The sequence below is a fragment of the Erinaceus europaeus genome, chromosome 10 (genome assembly GCF_950295315.1).
Source record: "Erinaceus europaeus chromosome 10, mEriEur2.1, whole genome shotgun sequence".
NCBI classification, from domain to species: Eukaryota; Metazoa; Chordata; class Mammalia; order Eulipotyphla; family Erinaceidae; genus Erinaceus; species Erinaceus europaeus.
The window spans coordinates 47,672,335-47,696,639 of NC_080171.1; the positions used below are offsets into that span (position 1 = coordinate 47,672,335).

At 36.0% G+C, this 24,305-nt stretch overlaps 1 protein-coding gene across 12 annotated transcripts in view; it reads right to left on the reverse strand.

The window, feature by feature from the left end:
- MPDZ (multiple PDZ domain crumbs cell polarity complex component) overlaps positions 1-24,305 on the reverse strand; it is a 163,356-nt gene that overhangs the window by 87,693 nt on the left and 51,358 nt on the right. For 10 of the 12 annotated variants that reach the window (XM_060199575.1, XM_060199586.1, XM_060199584.1 and 7 more), the window contains exons 12-18: positions 23,348-23,454; positions 18,867-19,013; positions 15,436-15,600; positions 12,692-12,877; positions 9,642-9,851; positions 6,021-6,137; positions 2,839-3,003 (exon numbers count right to left, since the gene is read on the reverse strand). In XM_060199575.1, the coding sequence (XP_060055558.1) occupies positions 2,839-3,003; positions 6,021-6,137; positions 9,642-9,851; positions 12,692-12,877; positions 15,436-15,600; positions 18,867-19,013; positions 23,348-23,454 (1,097 nt within the window). The remainder of the gene's footprint in view (positions 1-2,838; positions 3,004-6,020; positions 6,138-9,641; positions 9,852-12,691; positions 12,878-15,435; positions 15,601-18,866; positions 19,014-23,347; positions 23,455-24,305) is intronic. The other 2 variants (XM_060199580.1, XM_060199585.1) reach the window with 2 other exon arrangements.

The window sequence follows — 24,305 nt, forward strand, 5'->3', positions numbered from 1 at the left end:
TTTAAAGAAAATGTTCAGTTCCAAATTCCATAAAAAATTCTGTTATGTCCTTATAAGATAAATACAGTGAGTGAAAAGAACCATGAAAATGAATCTATCATAAAAATTACATACCCAGAATTCTCTGTTAAAAAGGTTAAAAGGTAGTAAAAAGCAAAGAACTCAGGGGAAAGCAGGAAAGGGATGGGATGAAGACCACTGGGGCCATGTTGTAAACTGGGGGTGAGGGGAAAGCCTTAGGTTGAGGTAGCAGGTATCACCCAGACACGTGTCATGGGGAAATGAGGGTTGGGCATATGTTTTAGAGATTTTACTATAAACCACTGACCCACCAATAAAATGATATTCTCTTTAAAAAGGAATTTCTTCTAAAAAACATTGTAGTGCTTTACCATGATGCAGGAGGGTTCTAGTTTCTAAAAAAAAAAACTGAAAATGCATGAGAATTTCTCAATATATTTTAAAATACTCTCATTAATGTCTTCTTTGTTGTTTTGTAGTTTAAATATTTCAGTTGATAGGCCAGCTTGCCAAAACTTGCTTCAACAAAGGAATAAACTGCTTGGGAGAAAAAAGTAAAGGAAGCAAACAGACTCCAGTAAGACAATATGTTGTGCTGCATACAGCCAGAATTTACTCTATAAAATGCTTGCTTCTCAGTATGCAGGCTGTGTAATCCCTTTAAGTAACAATTACTAAATTAAACAATGCAATCTGTCCTATTGGCAAGTAAACTATGTCATGGATTAGGAGATTCCATTAGGAGGTGAATTTAGCTTCCATCCTAGAAGCCAGTAAAGACTAAACATATTTCACATAGGACATAGACAGTTTCAGGTGTGGAAAACGAAGAGCAGCTGCTCCCTTCAATATTATACCTTGCAAATCAATTCAAGGAGATTGCCCAGCATCATTTGCAAGGATAACAGGTGCACTTTGAGCATAAAAGAAAATGCTTTGAAAACATTCTGGTAAAAAAAATAACTTCTTAATCAAGAAAGGAGGAACACTGCACAATAAATCTATTGAAATTCTGCTTTCTGACTTATACATAAATAAAGATTCCCTTTTTCACTAAATTTACTTTAAGTGGAAAGTGTGTATTTAACATATTTAGGAAAGAATTATGGTCCAGTCTGTTCACGATCAGTGTTTATTTATAGTGTATTTCCAACATAGGAAATATAAACAAAATATATTAATATGTTTCTTCAAACTTTCTTCTTAAGATGACATAAGATATTACAGATACATCTGAAAATCTGTTTTTCCCTCTAAGAACTTCTTTATTGAAGTTAAATAGTATCACATTCACACACTTTTAGACTTTTAAGATAAAACAGGCACAATAGAACATTCACACAAACTGGTACAACAAATTACTTTGTATATCAGTTTTTAGAAAATGAAAACAATTGTAGTAAATAAAAAGGGCAAGCAATTCACTAGAAAAGTGGTCAAAAGATGCAAGGATATCACTGATGAAAGTAAAAGCCAAATGAACAGTAAGTGAAAAATGTCCAATACAGCTCTATCCGTATTTAAATAGTAAAAAAAATATTATTTCACACAGGAAAGACAGGATAAACTTAAAATATTACTTAGTTGCGGGGGGGGAGAGTGGTGATACACCTGGTTAAATGTGTGTTACCATGCACAAGAATCTGGGTTCAAGCCTCTGCTCCCACTAACAGAGAAGTTTCACAGGCATGGAAGAAGGAAGTACTGCAGGTGTCTTTGTCCTTTTTTTTTTTTTTTGCTTCCAGGGTTATTGCTGAGGCTCAGTGCCTACACTACAAATCCACTGCTCCTGGAGGCCATTTTTTCCCATTTTTGTCACTCTTGTTGTTTTCATTGCTGTCATTGTTATTGGATAGAACAGAGAAAAATCGAGAGAGAGAGAGACAAAGAGAGAGGGGAAGACAGACACCTGCAGACCTCCTGCTTCAATACTTTTGAAAGTGAACCCCCACCCCTGCAGGTGGGGAGTCGGGGGCTTGATCCAGGATCCTTGAGCCAGTCCTTGTACCTGGTCTCCTCTCTGTCCCTTTTTAAGTCCTCCTCCCCTCTCAAATTCTCTGTCCTATTAAGCAAAAAAAAAAAAAAAAAAAAAAAAAAAAAGGAAAAACGGCTGCTAAGAGAGTGGATTCACTGTGCAGGCACCAAGTGATCACCCTGGTGTCACACATATACAAACACACACACAAGAATACACATGCATAGGGTAAGTGTAATAGAGTATATCAGCAATAAAATGAATAGTGTTGAGATGTATAAACCAATAATATATTTCTGAAACATAGTTGGAAGAGATATGTCAAGTAGCAACTAAAAACGACTTACATCCAAAACAAATATTGTATGTACATATGTTGATTTTTATATATAATATTTTTGGAGATAGTTTATATAAAACATATGGCAGCATTAAGTTCAACTTAGCCAGTAAATATTAAATTAAAGTAAGAAACATTTTTACTGTCCAATTTTATAAAAGATCAATTTTCAAACCACTAAGAAGTTATTATTTTAATTTTTCAAAGAAGACAGCTAAAAACACAATTTGAGAAATAAAGTTTTCTTTCTAGCAACAGTTTTAATGAGAGGTTTGAATACTATGTTTACCACTCTGTCTCACAGAACCAAGATTTAAACAGCATCTAGAAATCTAAAAGATACCCAATTAACACTACCTAAATGAAATTGTATTTTAATGTGATAATGAATCTATGGCTGAAGAAACATCTCTAACATGCTATTTCCACAATTCCCAAAGACAATGACCTCTGAAAACTACACACAAAGTTATTCTATAAATAAAATAATATTTGTTTGTACCTTGGGAGGAGATGGAAGGGAAGGGCCATAGTTCAAGCCATCACTACAAGCAGTGCCATGAAGAGACAAAATAGAGGTTTGAGTAGAATAAATACTATCATTATCAGGAGAGTACTGAGACTCAAATGTAGATTCATCTGCTAAATCATTATCATTAGTGTTTACCTAGGAATAAAAAACAGTATCAGTTAGGAATTCAGTTCTATTATATATAATATATATGAGTCTCCACTTAAGACTAAAGCCACTAATGGTGTTATTTTTTTGTTTATTATAGTTTTTACTTGATTCTGTTCTCTTCAACACATTAGAAAGTAGTGTGCAACACAACAAGAATGGATTACCAACCTGAAGACAGGGTGCTGACATCAATAGTTATTTTGTTCCATTAATAAAAGGGTTAAAGGTAACAATTAATAAAGGGCCTGGATCAATTCTGTTTTAAAAGCTCCATAAATTCAGGAAAAATGTATTTTTCTATTTCAGAATAATTTTGGTAACAATTTCTAGAACTTTACAATAAATTATAATTATTTAGCATATTAACATTATAATTATATTTAGCACTTTAATATATAGCTAATTCAAATAAACTTTGCCAACTCAATTAAAGTAAATGAAGACAAGTGAGACAGCTCTGTTTTAACACAGTATTTACATGCCTGAAGTCCCAGAAGCCCCAAGTTCAATTTCTGTTACTACTATAAGCCGGAGCTAAGTGGTGCTCTTGTCCCTCTGTCTCATATAAATATGAGTGATAAAGTGATAAAAGCAGAATTTTTTGCCTGAGGATTAGCGGTCACAGGTTCAATACTCACAACAACCATGAACTAAGGTTGAAGAATGCTTTGGTCTCTATCTCATTAAAACAAATGAATAAAACTATTTCAAAAACAAAAAGTTAGGGGCCAGATAATGGTACAACCTATTTAAGGTCACACATTACAGTGTCCAAAGACTCAAGTTCAAGCTCCTGGTCACTACCTGAAGGGGGAAAGCTTCACAAATGGTGAAGTAGGGCTGCAGCGGTGTCTGTCTCTTTCCCTCTATATTTCCCACTCTCCTCTCAATTTATTTCTCTCTATCCAATAATAAATAAATATTAAAAAATAAAATAAATGAAAAAATATATTCAACATGGCAGTTATTATGTATAAAGCTCACTAAAACAACATATTTTGTTAAAATATATATCTTTAGTAAGTCTCAACACCATCAAAGAAACAAGTCTATCTCAAAAACCGAAGAAAAAATATGTGAGTTCATGTTGAACTAAAAATCAAGGTGTGTCATAGTAATGTGGTTGTGTTCAAACTAAAGTATAAACTTCTACTGTGATGAAAACATACAGAGGTGGAGAACTTCTTTTGGTTTAAAACCTATCACCCTCTGTGGTAATGTGAAGTGAAAGGATTTAGTCATAATGAATATGAATACCTTATCAGTAATTCAGTTTCATTTCTTAACAAGTAGAACTCATAAAACTCCAAACCCATTTCTGATATTAGCAGTAATTTCTGTTTTGACAGCAACTGTGCTATATTTCTTTGTGATTTCAACTAGCATGTTTGCTAAAAGTTAGAAGCATAATGACATAATGTTACAACATAGTCTTTCAAAATCTTGACAAGAATATAGGTGGATCATTTTTAAAGGTACCATCTCTATGCAATTTTTAATGTTCAAATTCACGAGTGAGTGACAATGTAGAGATCCACCCTTTATGAATGCATCCTACACACACCAACCTTAATAATAAACACTTCTGCTTCCTGTTAGACAGTATTGACTCAGTATTATGCCATCGTAATTTAAGTAATCTTAAAATAGAATATTTAAGTAATCATAAAATAGAATATCTCAAAAATACAGTATATTTTTATTCATTCCTTAGAATATCAATGGAGATTTTTAATAATCAATTCATTTAACTATTATAGAAATAAACTACTAGGGCTCAGAGAAATTGAACTACCAAAATAAAAATATATCTCTGGTTAGTGAGAAGTCACAGGGCAATTTTACTATGAAAAGATGCTGAGCTCATAGATAAGTGGGACTGATCTTTTTGGTGAGCAATTATTTGAAGAAAGAACCTAAGCACATTTTAGAAAGAAAGTTTGTTCTTGAAATTGGCCCCTGGGGGATACTTCTAGAAACAATGATATTTTTAATGACCTATAGTATATCAAAAATAGTAACTTGTGACAAGGTACTACCTAACACAATCATACTATCTATATTACATAGTATTCTTTGCTATAGTGTTAATAAGAACAGGTAGAATATGGCTAAATGTCACCTGGCATAGTAAATAATAGTAAGACTCAAAACAGTAGTTCTCAAAATTAATGAATAATTCATACACTTGTATATAAAAGTATCATAAATACATCATGGAGAATTTCAGTTATTATCTATGTCGTTAATCTAGCACAACTAAGGCAAGTAATTAATAAGCGAATATTTTGCTGTCTGCACCCCAAAAGAATTAGGGTAGGAACCCTAACTTTAATAGCTGAAAACCTGGGATGTGATGCTAGTTCATAAATGGCAGTTAAATGTATAAACATACATGTTTATTTTTTTGCTTTATAACTGAATTACTAGCACAGCATTGTCCCTCACTATTAAACAGCAAGGTTTTAAAGAGCAGAATCATATATTTATACAAAGTGGCTTGCAGTGGTTCCTAAAATATTATTCTAATAAATGAAGGTACTATAGCTTAACAGAAAGTAGCAGATAACCTTCAATGTTTATAGTGAGTGATATGCAGATCTACTTATAAGGAATATGAATTTTAGATGTTTTGAAAATATTTTCTATCCTAAACATTGACCATAATATTAATAATCTTCACACTATTGATTCATAATGGAAAAATATACTTATTTGATCATTAGATCTAAGTAAAACATTGATATATGATGAAATACTAAAAACAATTCAGAGATATCCACATTAGAAATTAGAGAAAAATGTTCCAACAACTTCTTCTATGTAGTAAAGATTACATGTATTGCTACTGAGTTTCCCCTACAATTCCAGTTTTCATAATATTGTGGTTTTCTACTCACATTTAACTATGACAACAACAGGCACTAAAATGAAAATGTTCAGTTTTCTCAAACATAACAAAGAGAAGACTATGAAAGATTTTGAAAGTCACAGCCACTAACCAGAGCCAAGTCAGCCCTGAAGATGGCTTTGTCAGCCAGCCCTTCTTCCTCACAGGAGTGTGGTAGGTAGAGAAAGGAATCTTCTTTTGCAGAAACATACCCTTCTTCTGGTGAAAGCTGCAGGGAGAATTAAGCTCAGTGTTTGCTGATGAGTAATGAAAGGAAGAATACAGGAAAGAGGGAGGGGTGTGTAGGGGTTGGTAAGTGAGAAGTGATAAGTAAGAGAGAAACAAAAGGAAGGTTTTCAAATGATAACATATGAATTAATGTTGTGATGAGCACAGAATATAATCTATTTCATGAAAATCATTTACCAGCTGTATTTTCATTTTCTTTGGAGTCATTCTGAGTATCCCTGACTGATAGCAAACTCTGCTTTCTCTCCAGAATTAGTATTTTGATTTTTATGAATTTACCTTTTAATAGTTTTGCCAGCTTGTGTACATAAATTATGAATCTGATTTTCTACTTCTTAATTTTATAAATATAATGACAATGTTTAAGTCTTGCTTCATTCACTCAGCATTAATTTTATGAGTTGCATCTTCTCTAGTTCTTCATTTTACTATAGTCTACTGTGAGGTGAGATCATACTCTGTTTATCCATTCTGTCTTTTCTGGATATCTGGATAGTATCCAGTTTTTAAGTCAAATTTCTGGATTTTTAGAAGTACTACATGCTAAAACACTTTGCATGCTGATGTTGGCCATTTTCAGTTCTTTTTAAAAATCATTATTATCTTTATATTTATTTACTAGATAAAGACAGCCAGAAATCGAGAGGATAGGGAGACAGAGAGAAAGAAAGAGAGATACCTACAACACTGCTTCACTACTTGCAAAGCTTTACCCCTGCAGTTGGGGGTGGGGGGGGCTTAAATCCCGGCCCTTGGACATTGTTACATGTATGCTTAACCAGGCATGCCACCACCTGGCCCCTCAACTCTTATTTCAGAAATAAATACAAGAGAAACTAGACATAACATTGTTTAGGCCTAGTCCTTAGTATATATAGAAGGCATTTCACTACAGTCTAATATTTGTTATGAGTTTGACATAACAGACTTTTCCTGTTATAATATTTTTGAAACTTTTGTCCCAGTATTCACAATGATTTCCTCAGTTTATCCCAATGATATGATACCATATTGAAAAAAGTAAGGAAAACTATGAGTTTAATTTGGCTAACTAAATATGCTATTAATGTAGACCAGTATTCTGGTCTTTCACAATAATATATATTTCAAAATATAAACAAATAAAAATTCTCTTTATATTTTATTGGTTTGTAGTGATAGCAACTTTTACTGTTGGATCTAAGCCGTGGTCAGAATATGCCTCCTTACATTCTTAAGCACTTAATTTAAGAAAAAAAAAAATCCATAGTTGTTCCTTGGTATTGGTCTTTTGTTCTGATTCCTAAAATTCTGATCTGATTCAGTGTAGATTAACATAATCTTCTCTCTCTACCCTTCTCCTTTTCTAGAAATATGTTGTCATTGGTTACTGAAATCCTTTATGGGATAGAAAGTGATCCAAGAGGGCAAGATAACTAGGAGAGGGCCAGGGAATGGCACACTCAGCCGGATACTCACATTTCCATGTGCAAGGATCTGGATTTGAGCCCCTGTTCCCCACCTCAGGGAGAAAGTTTTACAAGCAATAAAGTAGTACTGTGGGTCTCTCTCTCTCTCTCCGCCTCTCTCTCTCCCTCTCTCAGTCCCTCCCTCCCTCTCTCTCTTTCTCTGTCTCCCACTCTCTTTCTCCCCTCTACTTTCTTTTATATTTTTTTATTATCTTTTTATTTATTTGATAGAGACAACCAGAAATTGAGAGGAAGGGGGAGACAGACAGGAAGAGAGACACCTGCAGCACTGCTTCACCACTCTTAAATCTTTCCCCCCTGCAGGTGGGGTCTGGGGGCTTGAACTTGAGTCCTTATACATAGTACCTGTACACTCAACCAGGTATGTCATTATCCAGCCCTTCTCCTTGTCTCAATTTCTCTCTGTCCTATAAAATATAAGACGGAAAAAACTTTTTTAAAAAAGAAAAAGAAAATGGCCACTGGGAGCAGTAGAGTCATCAAGCACGCACCAAGCCCCAACAATAACACTGGTGGTAATAAACATAAATAAATTTTTTAAAGTGTGCTTGGAAATTTGCAAAGTGTGCTTGCTTTGACATTGGAATACCCAGGTTAGAGTCTGACCTGCACTATACTGAAAGGAAGCTTTGGCACTGTGATTTCTATCTCTGTCCATCCAAAAAAAAAAGAAAGAAAAGAAAGTGATGAAAAATAACACTTAAAAATGCATTTAACACAAACACATAGGTAGCATAAATAGTGAGAATGACTCTAATAGTTAACTACAACTTAGTGGTAAGTGCTACAATGCAGTCACTAAAACGTGAAAAAAACAATAAACTACAGAAATTTAGGATAATTAGAATACTACTTACCTATTTTGTTAAAGACTCCTGAGGGCTGGGTGGTGGTGCACCCAGCTGAGTGTAAACACTGCCATAACCTAGGATACTAGTTAGAACCCTTGCTTCCCACCTGCAGGGGGATGCTTCACAAGCAGTAAAGAAAGTCTGTAGGTGTCTATCTTTCTCTATCTCCACCTCCTTTCTCAATTTCTCTCTGTCCTATCAAATAAAATAAAATGAAGGGGGAAAGGTCACTGGGGTGATGGATTCATATCGTTGATATCAAGCACCAGTGACAACCCTGGTGGCAAGAAATTGTATATATATATGTATATATATATATATATCATATACTAAAGATTCCACTATTGGTTGTAATATTCATTTTCATTAATTCTTTTTTTATAAATATTTTTATTATTGCATAGAGACAGAGAGAAATTGAGAGGAGAAAGGGAGGGATAGAGACAGAGACACAACTGCAGCCCTGTGAAGCTTTCCCGTTGCAGGTGGGAACCAGGGGCTTGAACCTAGGTCTTTATGCACTGCAATGTGTGTGCTTAACCAGGTGAACCACCACCTGGCCTCACTAAATTCTTTTTTTTTTGTTGTTTCCCCTCGTGTTGCCCTTGTTGTTTTATTGTTATAGTTATTGTTATTGTATAGGACAGTGAGAAGTAGAGAGAGGAGGGGAAGACAGGGGAGAGAAAGACAGACACCTGCAGACCTGCTTCACCGCTTGTGAAGTGACTCCCCTGCAGGTGGGGAGTCGGGGGATTGAACCAGGATCCTTACACAGGTCCTTGCGCTTTGCATCATCTACACTTTACCTGCTTTGCTACCGCCTGACTCCCCCCACTAACTTCTTAATAAAAGTGAATAAATAGATTGGAAAACAATTTGACTCTATATTCATCATAGCCTAATCATTGAATGAAACAATACAAAGGTGTACCACAAAGAAGCTGTAAATTTATTTATGAACTTCCTGCAGCTTTTCCATTATTTATTCCTTTAGAATTTTAATCAAAATTAAATTTTCACATTCATTGAGCCAGTATCCACACTAATGAAAAGTACAAAAAAAAAAAAAAAAAACCAAAAACCACAATCCTGAGAAGCTAAAAGTAAGACTACAAGATATTTTGTTTACAAATTAAAATAATAATAATAAATCCAAATTCTTACCGGTAAAGGTTTGGCAACTCCTATTCTCACAGTCCCTGATGGTGCACCCTTCAGTGCTTGGACTGCTTCTTCAAGACTGCTGTTTTCCAAGTTAGCATCATTAACAAACATGAGTCTGTCTCCAGGAAGAAGTCGTCCATCCTTCTCAGCAATGCCACCAGGTACCAAAGAACGAATTACAATCACAGTATTTGATGGATCAATCGGATCCTGACAAAATGGACAATGAGATAGCAGTTTCTTTTTTCTTTTTATTTCAAATCAGCCTTTCTATTTTTTTAAATCTATTTTTGACCTTTGTTAGAAAAGTAATAGTGATTTATAAGATTATAAGATAAAAGGGGTATAGTTTCACACCACTCCCATCACCACTATACCACAAAGGGGTATAGTTTCATCACCACTCTCATCTGTGCCCTTCCCTGACCTCATTGATAATCATTATAGTTGTCCTAATGTCTTAGAGACAGGTTGGCTATTTTGTTTTTGGCAAGTTCATGTGTTGTGATTCTCTATATTCCATATGTAGATGAATCAATTTGGTAGTTGTCCAATTTCTTACTTCACTAAGCATCATCCTATCTAATTACATACATTTTATCCCAAAGGATATACTATCTTTTTTCGTTATCGAGTAGTACTCTACTGAGTATATGCCCCATAGCTTCTTTATCCAGTCATCTGTCAATGGGCATCTAGGTTGTGTCCAGAGAAAGGTGATGCTGATTACTTTAGATAAGAATGGGAAGGTAGAGTAGTTCAGAAAAAAAAAATGCAGAGAAACTTGGGATTTAAGCAAAATGGTGACAATAGTTGCTCTCAGCAGTCTTGGACTTACTTCATGGTGTTGACTTTTATTGGTTAATCCCTTCCTCCCTCCTATCCTCTCTTCTTCCCTCCCTCTCTTCTTTTCTCTTTCTTTTGTTTCTCTTGATTTTTTTAGAAACTTGCCTTAATAAATTTCCAGTCTAGGATAGTCTATTTTCTCCTCCAGTGGCATGTAACTCAGTGTTTTCAATACAGAGTATATCTACAGCCATAACATCTTGAACACACCTGATCTCCTTTCTCAATACAGAGTATGTTTAATTGTGGGAGCAGACTCAAACTTGCTTCCTAAGGACAATGTTTGCTTTCTTTGCCTGCAACCCTTAATAGACTGCTTGAATTGTACAGATAACTTTAAAATTGTAAATTTTGACTTGTTAAATTTTAAAACTATCATCTGAAACCAGAAATCAGACATCCTAATTATTAACACAATCATTTGTGAAAGAGGATATAACTACCATAGGTTGGTAGATATATTACAAATGTAGTATCTTTTTGAAATGAAAAAATATAGAAAGATACCACACAGATTCAAGATACAAGTAAAATCTAAAAACTCAGAGAACTGTTTTCATCTGTTTAGAACACAGTAAGTTTTACAAACAAAAAAGATAAATCAAGAAATCTCTAAGACTGTGAACTATAGAGCCTAGCTGATGGGTGAGGAAGGTAAGGACACAGAACTTTGATGGTGAATGTAGTATAAAACTATACCTGCCATCTTATAACCTTGAAAATTATTATTAAATCACTAATGAAAAAAATAAAAAAGCATCATGAGAGAAAAAAGAAACCATACAACATTTAGTAGTACAGTGTTTTCAATTACCTGAGGACATTAATATTAGAAAAAAGTTCTAGAATTAGACCATATAAAGAACACAAATACTTAGAACAGGGATGGTGAATGTCCAGTCCACAGGCCACATACAACCCATAAAATCATTTGGTTTGGCCCTGCAAAAGCAACTGCAGGTGGGCTGTGAAATTAAGTAAGTGTAGTAGTTTTTTTCATAGTAACAGTAGATGTTTTATTTTTTTTAATTTCATTTTATTTTATAGGACAGAGAGAAACTGAGAGGGAAGGAAGAGATTCAGAAGAAGAGAGACAAAAGAGACACCTACAATACTGCTTCACCACTTAGGAAGCTATCCCTCTGCCAGTGGGGACCAGACACTCGAACTCGGGTACTTGTACACTACAATGTGTGCTCAATCAGGTTCACCACTACCCAGCCCCCTGTACTAATATTTAAATTAATAATTTTGTATGGCCCATGAATAATATTGTAAATAAGCAAATGGCTAGTCCTTACGATGAAAAAAAAAAAGGTCCCCCCCCCCCCGCCCCATCCTGGAGTCTTTAGAGATAGTATTCTGTTTCAGTCTTAGTTAATGAAGATCAACAGTTGAGATCTATCGCAGGGTAAAGATGCAGGCCACACTTTAAGCTTATTCATAATTTAGTCAAATGACAAGAACATTACAATGTATAAGAGTTTAATTTATAAATCATTCAATTTAAAAAAGAAATAAGTATCAAACATTTTCTGTCCTGTCATTAAACTTGGAACTATCAGTGATGATCATGGAAATAATATATTGCACATACCTCTAAAATTATTTTAAAGTTATTAAAGTTCTAAAGATTTTAAAGTTATATTTCTATGGTATTCCTAAATGTATTCTGTATTTCTTTCAACCTTCCAAGGGTTAAAATATAAAAGAACTCAAAGCATTTTATATGAAAAGAAATCCTTAATGGTCATAATATAAATTACTATTGTGAAGGATTTAATAAAAACAAGAAAATAACTTATGATTCTAAAATATTACTTTCTTGGGGGCCAGGTGGTGGTGAATTTGGTTGAGTACACACATTACCATGAGCAAAGACAGGTTCAGTCTCCACCTCATCTGCAGGGGTGGCAGGTGGGAGGCTGGGTGAAGCTTCACAAGTGGTAAAGCAAGTACTATAGGTGTCACTGTTTCTCCATCTCTCTCTCCTTCCCCTCTCAGTTTCTGTGTCCTATCAAATAAAATTAAATAAAATAAAAAAGGACCACTAGGAACAATGGATTTTTAATGCCAACACCGAGCCCCAGCAATAAAACAGATAGCAACAAATTAAATTAAATTACTGCTTTCTCACTGCTAGCAACAATATACTTTTTACTGTCACCTTTTTTAAAAGACTGTTAAAAGTAAGGAGTGTTTACCTGATAATCTAAAATGCTAAACCCAAGTCCTCTGCTTCCTTTCTCCAGCTCAATATGCTGAACCTCAGCCTCCCACATGGCAAAAGGTCCTTGAACTTCCTCAGCATTCTGACCCACATCAGTCATTGCCAGTATAGGATCTTCTGTCTCTGAGGATCCGATAAACTCGCCTAGATCTATATGAGGCTGCATAACAGATTAGACAGCTCTTATTTCAGAGGTATTAGGTTAGTAGATACACATAATAAAACCAAAGCCAAGCAAACAAACAAAAAAAGGGAAACCCAGCATCTTTCCAAAACAAAATAGTCTCTGGTAACAACAGAAACAGCTTTAAAAGAAAAAAAGTTTAAATTAACTACTGAAAGTTGTTAAGTCAGCAGAAATATCTAACTTACAATAGGTACAAAAATAAATGAATTGGGGCCTGGGTGGTGGCACACTCTGTAGAGTACATAGGTTACAATACACAACTACTGAGGTTCAAGCCCCCACTATCCAACTGTAGGGAGGAAGCATCAGGAGAGGTGAAGTAGTGCTGCAGGTGTCTTTGTCTCCCTCTCTATACCCACCCGCTTGGCTTCCCTCTGCCTCCGCTAAAAAAAAAAAATCGAACAAAAAGTGGTGGATTTGATATTGTGCAGGCACTGAGTGAGAGTGGTAAAACTGCTGGCAATAAAAGAATATTATTTGACTACTTTCCACCACATAAATATGTAATGTTTATAATTAAGAGCAGCATGATTATGAGTTATCTTCAATTGCTGCATCAGTTTGAGTCACCACTATATAGGTCAGAAAAAATTTACAGCTATTTAGATATTTTAAAAGAATCTTATAAATAAGGATACTTATTTATACAGCTATATACCAAAAGTTATGTGCTCTGTGCATGCAACGTTTCTAAAATGCTATGACTATATATATGACTATTTCATCAATAAATCAATATGCACAATGACAATATTTGAAGTCAGATTTGTCTGGGCTAGAAGTCTGTGTCTGATTTCTTATCTTTGTTGCTTTGGACAATTTTCTTAATCTAGATCTCATAGTTACACATCTCATGGAATTTTAAAGTAAAGGAAATACTATTTATAAAGCATCTATCACAAAAAAATAGAAATTCATTCTAGCTCCAATCAAGATGGGTCAAAGAAGGTGGATTAATTATTCTTTATAGCTGAGAACTATTCCATTGTGTATATATATCACAGTTTTCTCAGTCACTCATCTGTTGTTGGGCACCTGGGTTGTTTCCAAATTTTGGCTATTATGAATTATGATGCTATGAACATAGGTATAAACCTATCTTTTTGGATGGGTGTGTTTGACTCCTTAAGATCTATCCCTAGGAGAGGAATTACTGGGTCATAGGAAAGGTCCATTTCTAGCCTTGTGAGAGTTCTCTAGGCTGCTCTCTGCAGGGGTTGGACCAGTTTATATTCCTACACTAGTAGGAGGGTTCCTTTGGCCCAACGACCTCCTCAGAATTTGTTGTTGCTGTTGTTTCTGATGTATGACATTCTCATAGGAGTGAGGTGGTAGCTCATTGTTGTCTTTATTTTCATTTATCTGACAGTCAGTGACTTGGAGTAATTTTTCATATGTCTGCTTAGACTGACATAGATTTAGAGATTATACAGGCTCCTGTGCTAAATACAGATAGACAGGGGCTTTATCAGATCAATGGGCTTTACAGTTAACGGTATTTACATACTTTTCCCATCTTTGTGAGATACGCTCTGCCCCAATCCAGCTACCTGGTACTATTCCCACCATCTTCCCAGACAATAATTTTAGCCCACCTGCATGTTAGCTTTTGAGCCCAGGCAAAAATTAGTAGTCATGGGCCCACTGGAATATACCTAAAATAGACTCCCTAGCTTCTTCCAATATGGAGACCCAAAATCTCATCTGCTATACTATTACCTTTAGGTTACTGATTTTTAAACAAATTGTTCTGCTTTATATATTAATGCTTTTCAGCCACCAAGTTGCAGATGCTACCATGTTGCCAACCTGACTTCCCTGGGCAGATAACCTCACCAATATGTCCTAAAACCCCACCTCCACAGAGCCCTGAACCACTAGGAAAAGATAGTAAGAGGCTGGGGGGTATGAATTGACCTGTCAACAACCATGTCCACCAGAGAAGCAATTACAGAACCCAGACCTTCCACCTTCTGCATCCCCATAGAGATCTTTGGTCCATACTCCCAGAGGGATAAATAGGGAACCCTTCAATGGAGGGGGTGGGATATAGAACTCTGGTGGTGGGGACTGTATGGAATTTTAATCCCCTTATCCCACAATCTTGTCAATCATTATTAAATCACTAATAAAATATTTATTTAAAAAAAAAGACATATGTGTGGAGCAGTGTGTCCATAAATGTTTTAGATATTTAGTAAGAAGTATAGTTGGGAAGATTATATCTTTTACCATGGATTATCATCTTATTAACTTACATATCAAACTTCAGAGACAGCAGGATGACTGACATATTATAGAAAACTGAGAATATGAAAGATTAATTGATTTGTCAAAGTTCACTGAAATAGAAGTTTCATACCTAATTACTCAGGTCTCTTTTACTCCAAGGTCTGTCCTATAAGTTGCGGACTATGCACACACCTAAATGACAGTTAATTAAATGCTAAATAATAAAGATAAAAATATTAAACACCATTTATCCTTCCATTATAATATTAACATTAATCACATATCCATAAATCTTATACCTTTTCTGTTAGTTCAATGTCACACAAATCCAGACTATGCAATTCAGACTGGCTGGAAGGTGGCACAGTTCGACGACAACACACCATTGTCACATCTATAGGCAATTCTTTTAAAATATTCACCACATCTTGGTGATTTTCCCCAAGCAAAGTTATGCCATTTACCTGTGGATAAAGGTAAGATGGCTATGAAACAACATTTATTTTTAGAATACTCCTAAAAATATTTTTTCTATATTAAATATAAATTTCACGAAGAATTTCATGAAGATTATCATCATTCTACTACACTTATAAGTGCAGTTAGACTTGTAATAACATCATCTAAAATAATTTCTATGTAAGTTAAGAATTTTGGTGAAATTGTACCTTTTAAGGCACTGCTGAGAAATCATTAGTTTCCATTAGTATCTAATCTATCAATATGGCAGTTTTAAAAACAAAGAGTCAAATAAAAATATTCCCAAGTAAATGAAAAGCAATTTTTTTAAAAAATAACATTTTATATCATTATTAAGTATGATAATCAAAATGGTATATAGATAAGAATAAAGAATGCTTGCAAGATTTAAAAGGTTGGGGAGAAAAGCCAGAGAGGTGTCTCAATGTTGGAGCATTACGTTTACCATACAGCCTCTTCAACCTTCTACGACTCCATTACTATTGGAACTATTCAGCTCATCAACGTATATAAGCCTCATGGGATAACGAGGTCCTGCCTAGCCCGAATCACCCAGCCGTTTACGTTGGAGACTTTAATAGTCATCACCAAGACTGGGGATATTCCTCCACTCGTGCTGATGGCTCTATCTTAAGAGGACTGGGCTTCAGCGAATGACCTCTCCCTATTATATGATCCCAAACAGCCAGGCTCTTTTCACAGTGCTAGATGGAATAAAGACTCATCGCCCGACCTGTGCTGGATTAGCACAGTCAATGGCCAAGCCTTTCCCACTACGAGACAAGTTCTTCCCGCACAGTCATCACCGCCCAGCTATCATCCACATTGGTCTCCAGCTCTCACTGATTCTGTGCTCGGAGAAAGATGGAACTTTCGGAAAGCAAACTGGCGTCTGTTCAGTGATCTTACCAACAAATCTATTCCTGCAATTCCAATTAACTCTATCCCCTCTGAAGATTCCTACAGGCGCTTCCGCCAAGCCATCTTCAAAGCAGCTTCCCAAGCTATTCCTTGTGGGAGACGTGCTAACTATATGCCTTGTCTTGATGCTGAATGCGAGCAACTACTAAAGCAGTATGATGAGTCGGGCGACCCAGATGTGGCCGACCATCACATTGCCTTCCTGGATGCAGCATGCCAAGCCCGCTGGCAACAACTCACGGAAAGTCTGAACTTCACCCACTCAAGTAGGAAGGCCTGGAAGCTTCTTCATAGTCTAGGTGCCGGTAGCCAACACTCTCCCGTCTCCTATCCTCCCGCATCTCCAAACTCAGTGGCAAGTCACCTAACTCAAGTTGGACATGCTAAGATCGACCCAGTCTAGAAAAGAGAAATTTCCCATGAGTGGTCATCCCACTTCCGTTTATCTTGTCCATCTCCAAAACTCTCTCCCTTTACACTGTCTGAACCGGAAGACGCTTTGAAGAGGGTTAAACCAGGAACGGCTGCTGGCTATGATAACATCACCCCAGAACTCATTCTTAACTTGGGCCCCGCGGCAAAGAAGTGGCTCACTACATTCCTGTCCCACATCTTGGAATCCGAATCTATGCCCAAAATTTGGCGTCGTGCGAAGATAATAGCAGTTTTGAAACCAAAGAAAGACCCAACACTGGCCGCCAGCTATAGACCAATTTCTCTCCTCTCCGTGTGTTACAAACTTCTTGAGAGGCTGCTTCTGTCACAAATTTCTCCTCTTACATAGAAATTCCTATCACCCGCCCAAGCTGTCATTTCACGAATATCTCATAAAAACTGCTGCAAAGGTGGGCGCAAGGAACAACATCACTGCAAGACTGGCCAGCTCTTCATGGGGCGCAAGCGCTTCCACACTACGATCATCATCTCTGGCATTATGCTATTCCACTGCAGAATACTGTGCCCCAGTATGGTTCCGTAGCCCCCATGTCCACTTGGTCGATTCCAAATTATATTCCTCCATGAGGATAATTTCTGGAACCATCCGTTCTACCCCAGTTCCATGGCTGCCAGTTCTTAGCAACATCGCCCCGCCAGATATTCGTCGGGATGTGGCATCATCTAAGTTCATTTCCCACGTCTACGCTCGACCGGACCTGCCAATATATGCGGATATTTTCGCCCACCCTGTCCAACGCTTGACGTCTCTGGTCCCCTACGCCTACACTGAACTTCTCTGTTCCAGAATCTTGGAAACAGAGTTGGCAGTCAGCTGAGCTAAAGAACAAACACCTCATCACAGACCCCTGTAAGCGTCAACCAGGCTTTGACCTAGCACGTTATGATTGGGCCATCCTCAATTGCTATCAAACAGGCCATGGCTGGTGCGCTGCTATGTTCCATCGCTGGGGAGCCAGAGACGACCCGAACTGCCCCTGCGGCTACAGACACTATGACCCACACAGTCAACGACTGCCACCTCTCCAGATTCAAAGGAGGTCTCGAAACTTTACAGCAGGCTCAACCTGATGCTGTTGACTGGCTACGGAAGAAGGGCAAACGCTAGAAGAAGTTGGAGCATTGGACTAATCTCTGTGGAGTCATGGGTTCAATACCTGGCACTACATGAAAGAATAAAAGACAAAAAGAGCAGAACTGCATGGACATGGAATAGTGCTTTGTGTACACACACTCACTTTTAGCTTCACTATCTGGCTTAATATATATCTTAATACATATCAATCCACCATATATTAATTATATGCAACTAACATAGCATATAATACATTCATTTTATATTAGTGATAGACACGGATATAGATATAGTCAGGGAGCTGGCTCTATGGTATAGTGCATGATTAAGACCCTTAGTCTAATCTCTGGTATCACAGTGAAAAAGTGAGGGAGAGTATATTCACGTCCTTATTTTTCACTAAAATATCAGTAAGAATGCACAGCATCAAATATCACAGTAGTTACTCAATATATGGTAATAAAAATTGGGTGGACTGGAAAGAAAATTTTCACTGTACAGTTTTGTATTCCTGATTTTAAAATATGTAAATATGTCATTTATTTCAGAATTTGGATAAATGCTATAAAAATTTAAGGTGAGCTTTATAGATTTTTGATTTTAAAAACACAGGATAGAACTAGATGTATGTATGTACATATTTGAAAAGTCTTCTTTGCTAGGATTTTGATTTGTAGATATTTCTCAAGTACCTTCCTTAGAAGGGAATTTTTTAAAAAAGAACTTGCTATTCACCACATTAAACTTCATGTAGTCTTTATCAGAATTTTACTTAGGCAGAGTGACATATTTCCTTACTTCCAACAGCTCATCTCCACTGAAAAGTTTCCCACTGTGACCAACAGGACCTTCTGGTAGAACAGATCGGATAAAATGATGTCCCACTGTTGCTTCCAAACTTATTCCCAAGCCACTGTTCTCACTGAACTTGCTCACATGGGCCACCTGAAAAGAAAATCATCATGACTATTTTAATATTCGTTTTCATTTGCTTTCCATTGATGTACATATTCTATGTTCATTCAAAAATAGGTTAACTTCCTCAGAAAAGCTTCAAAAACCTTAATGTCAAGTGCAAAGTTTTGAAGTTTTGTCTTTGAAAGGGTACTGATATCTATAAGTTTCATCAACCAACATGATTAAAGGGAAGCAATCAATATCAAGCATCACATATGAAACTTTTGTAGTAAGCTAAGATGTCCATAAAGGATAGAATCATCAAAATAAATATAAATAAAAATAAGAGCCTGAGCTCAAACAATAGTAAAGACGCATTGTACTTATTATACCCCTGCAACTCTGTTGACATCTTTACATAGATTATTTCATTTGTTTTCTATAAATAGTCAAAATATTTATTTTGTTTTCCAACTTAGGAAAATGAAGTTCAGAAAAACTTCCTTAACCAGTCACACAGCTACAGAAGAGATTTGATTCTAAGCAGTCTAAAACTAGTCTACACTTCTGAAATTGTATGCATTAAGGGCTCTTGATGGTATCTAAAAATTAAAGCTTAGAGCCAGTAAGATAGTTTACTGGGTAGAAGATGTGACTTGCCATGCAAACCACAATGGAGGTTCTATGGAAAGTGCCACTCTCCAGTGTGGTGATGTCTCTACCTCTCTCTGTCTCTTTAATCTGAATTAAAAAATGGTCCAGATTGTAAAATCACACAAAGATGAGGCCCTGTATCAATCAATAAATAAGTAAAAATCAAAGCTAAAAACAGGATGATGAATTACCTATTTCCTATTGTTGTACTAACTAGTGAAGAATGCTGGAAAAGCTCCCTTATTGATTAAGGAATTGATTAAGGGATAAAATTCACTGAAAAATGGACTGGGTGGCATTTGATCCAGGTTCAAGCCCAGCCCCACACTGGAGGAAGGCTTAGTGCTACAGTCTCTTTCCCTCTCTTCTTCTATCTCCTTTCTATCTGAAAAAGGTGGCCTATAGCATTGACACCCCAAGAAGGACAAAACAATTTTTTTCTCAGAAAAATGTTCTGAGAAATAAGACTATGTAATTAAAAAATATATCCTTTTAATCTTAATAACAGATGAGGGTTATTATGTGAAGCTACATCATTTGGCCTCGAAATCTACAGGTGGGTGAAATCCTTCACATCCTAAACCCAATTAAGACATAGCTTCCTCTGAGAAGCCCTCCAAGTCCCCACTAATAATGAAAATCTACCGCCCTCTCTACTAAACCAATCCCCCTATAATTATGTCTCTGTTGTATTAGTTTAAAAGAAACAATTTAAGCAGCTCTGTACCTATTGACATCTGTTTGAAGAGAGTCAATAAATAGCATAGTGTTTCTTATTTATACTATACATTCACTTTTTTTTTTGCACTAGAGTTATTCCTGAGGCTTAGTGCCTACACAAGGACTCCATCACTCTTAGTTCCCATTTTCTTTTTTGATATTAGGATGGAAACACGGAGAGAGTAGACAGATATCTGTAGCACTGCTCCACTGTACATAAAGCTTCCCCCACTGCAGATGGGGACCAGGGATTTGAGCCCAGGCCATGCTTCATGGCGAAGTGTACACACTACTGAGTATCACCTGGCTCCTATACACTTACTCTTCAAAGATTATTGGGAATGCCAGTAAGATAGTGTGTTCAAAGGGTAGTCTGAAGTTCATATACTCAGGTCTGGCCTCTGGCAACCTGTTTAATCAAAGACCCCACTCTACTGTTCAACTACACTGGAAGAACTATCGTCTCAGTTATACCTGTCAGCCACATTAATCCTACTCTCTATAGAAGGACCCCCTCAAGTAATTTTGCATGCTAATTAAACATAGATCTTATTGTACTTTATTTTAAATGGTGGTTTTTTAGCAACTATTTTTTTACTCTACTACTATATATCTTGAGTGTGTGTCTATGCACATATAGTGTGTATATATAATATATATGAATATACATACATATCTATATATATAAATTTATTGTCGAATCAATTCCCAAGGGCCACTAAGAGCCCGCCCTGGCAGCTGTACTCCTAGGTCTAGACACCCTAGGTCTAGACAGCAGGACTGTGATGGTATGGGTTGAGGGTCTGAGGTACAGCTGACTTAGGGCTTAGAAAAGACTGGCTTAGTGGAGGGTAAGTAGAGTTATAGGAACAGTGAGTATAAAGTCATTTCCCACGCCCAGGGTTGTTGTAACCCTTGATTTCAAACAATCAGAGCTCCCTCTTCCCTAGAACTCAATGCCGTTCAAACTCTGGGGTCCCAGTGGAACTATTAAAATATAAGTACCAAGGGGCCAGCTGGTGGCACACCTGGTTAAGTACATATAATACTATGGAGAAGGACCCAAGGAAGAACACAGGTTCCAGCCTCCACTCCCCATCTGCAGTGGGGACGTTTCACAAGCTGTGAAACAGGTCTGTCTTGCTCTCTCCTTTTCTATCTCCCCCTCCTCTCTCAATTTCTTTCTGTCCTACTGAATAAAATAATTTTTAAAAAGGGGAGGAGGGGGAAAGAAAAGGAAAAAAAATGGCTGCCAGGTGCAGTGGATTTGTAGTGCTGGCACTGAACCCCAGTGATAACCCTGGTGGAAAAAAAAAACAAAAACCTGAGTACTAGGGAACAAAATGGAAAATCTTTGGCAATCTGTGATTCTGAGAGTCTGACAAAGAAGTTAAAAGTTTCCTGTTTGTCCAAAAGACAACAGCCAAACAAACAGAATTCAATTACCAAAGGAGAAGTAAGCAAATCCTTGGGCAAAGCCATGTTTCTTGTGCTTCAGATATACATACCTCTGGGGAGATTTCGCTACTGAATTGTTATAGACACACATACTCACACACTCACAGGGGAGAGGGGAGAGACAGAGATAGACAACGAGAGCACACTATCATAGTAATGAAGCTTCCTTTAATAAGGTGAGGGCTGGACTTGTCCTGGGCTGAACATATGGCAAGCAGTACACTATCCAAATATATATATATAAAGAGAGGGAGAAACACAGCATTAAAGCTTCCTCTGTTGCCACATTATCATATGTTGCCAGGGCTTGAGACTGATTCATATATGGCAGTATGGGCAAGCTAACTGGGAATAATAATTTATAAGGCAGGTATCTGCACACCAGTCCTGCCATCAACTCAAGATTTCTCTATCATCATGCACTGGGAATTTTTGGACATCCCAGGACTAGACTACAGCTCAGCTGGTAGAGTGCACACTTTGCCATGCACCAGGATGGCAGAGTTCAAGTGCTTGCCATTACATGGGACATCTGCACAGAAGTGTCATAAGAAGCAGAGAAGTACAATAGTTTTCTTTCTCTTCCTTCTTTCTTTTTCTTTTCTTTTACTTTTTATTTTTACTTATTTATTTGGCAGTGGTGTCTTTTCTCTCACTGACTGTCCCCCTCTCTCTCTCAACCCTTATCTGAAAAAAAAAAGAGAGATAGAGACAGACATTAGTAGGAGTGATTTAATCACCCAGGTGTGAAGCTCCAATAAAAATACTTGGCAGCACACAAATATATTCACTGAAGATTATATATATATATCATCTTGATAAAAAAGAAACCTAAGTATAATTTTTGACACCAAGTGCTCAATAAATGTTATTATCAATATTATGTGTCATTCGTTACCTTTTATCTATTCTAGAGTTGCTTAAATATTTTAGCCAATTAGAATTTTACCTCATCTAATAAACTGCTTTGCCTTTTAAGGTTCACTGGCATTTATTTATCTAATATAAACTAATTTATACATAATTTGTGTCAGCTTTGTTAAACCTCTTTTTATGACAGCAGATCACAAGTGTTGTAAGTATTCAAACCAGTAACAAATATAAAGCATTCACTATGACACAGTGCTATGGGAAAAGGCATGTAGCATTAAAACTCTTAAGGAAACCTAATATGTAAGAGTAACAGAGAATGAGAAGATTTTCTTCTACAGTTCTATACATAAGTAAATTCTGTCATGCTATTCTAATTCTACAAATGCCAGGTGTGGAAATCAAAAAATAATAATTTTGTGTCTATATATTATGTACCACTGGAACACATATTAAAATAAATTGTGAGTTCTAAAATTTCCATCCCATTTATTTAAATTATTTAGTTATGTTTCTAAGCCTGATTTTTTTTTTACCACTTGACTCAGCACATTAAGATCTCCAAGAAGCATCTGCTGATTCTCACAGATTCTTTTTGATGATCATCTTTATTACTGTAATGGACTGTGTGGTCAAATACAGTTAGAAATTAGAAAGTTAGGCAAGGTAAGCTAGCCTACCACTATTTCATAATTGATTCCCATAATCCTTTGCCACTTTGTCAGCAGAGAAGCTTCCTGATGTTGTACATCTATTTCTTCCACCTCAGCTGACAGCAATGGATACCCTAAAATAGTCAACAAATTAAGTTAGTGACAAACCCCTAATTTTCCATATCTTAACATTCTGTACCAGAAACACTGTGATTACAGCCTATTATACCCAAATCAGAATCTTTACCCACTATATATAAATTATCCTTATTGTTCTACTTTCTTTATAAATTTAAAACCATATTATTTGCATATTCTAATAGATTTATTTTAAATATTAACTAAAATTTGCAATAAATGTGTCAATATAATAAAGTATATGTGATATATACAGTTAGACAATGCATTATTATATATTATGTAATTTTTACTTAAGAAATGAGGACTATGAATTGCAGCAATATTCACTTATTCTTGGATGACTCTGTAAAAAAAGGGCTGTCTTTTATATACAATCTCTTTCACTTTTTTTTAACTCTACAGAATAAAAAGGAATATGCTATTCCTTAGCAAAAAACAAACAAAAAACAGCAAATAATATATGCAACTCCAAGTAAAATGAGAAAAATATAAATTAAATAAAAAATAGAAATCTAAATGTACATTAATATAAGATCCTTAAATTAGAAAAATGGGAAAAGAAAAATGGGGGGAGGAAAATCACTAAACATACTGAATTTAAAATGCTGAGCTATGACCAAAACTGGTTTAGAAGAGTTTTATAGTCATATTCAAAGATCTTCATACATCTACAAAGATTTTATTCATAAAGATTATCTTCACAAAAATCTCTAACAGACACTAACTTTTTATTATTCCTTCAATTTTGCATTCAAGTTTCAAAATAAAATTATTTTCTAGATTTTATATTTATCTTTAATTGGCTCCTTTCTAGCAAAAATTAAGGAAATTTCACTTTTGACTG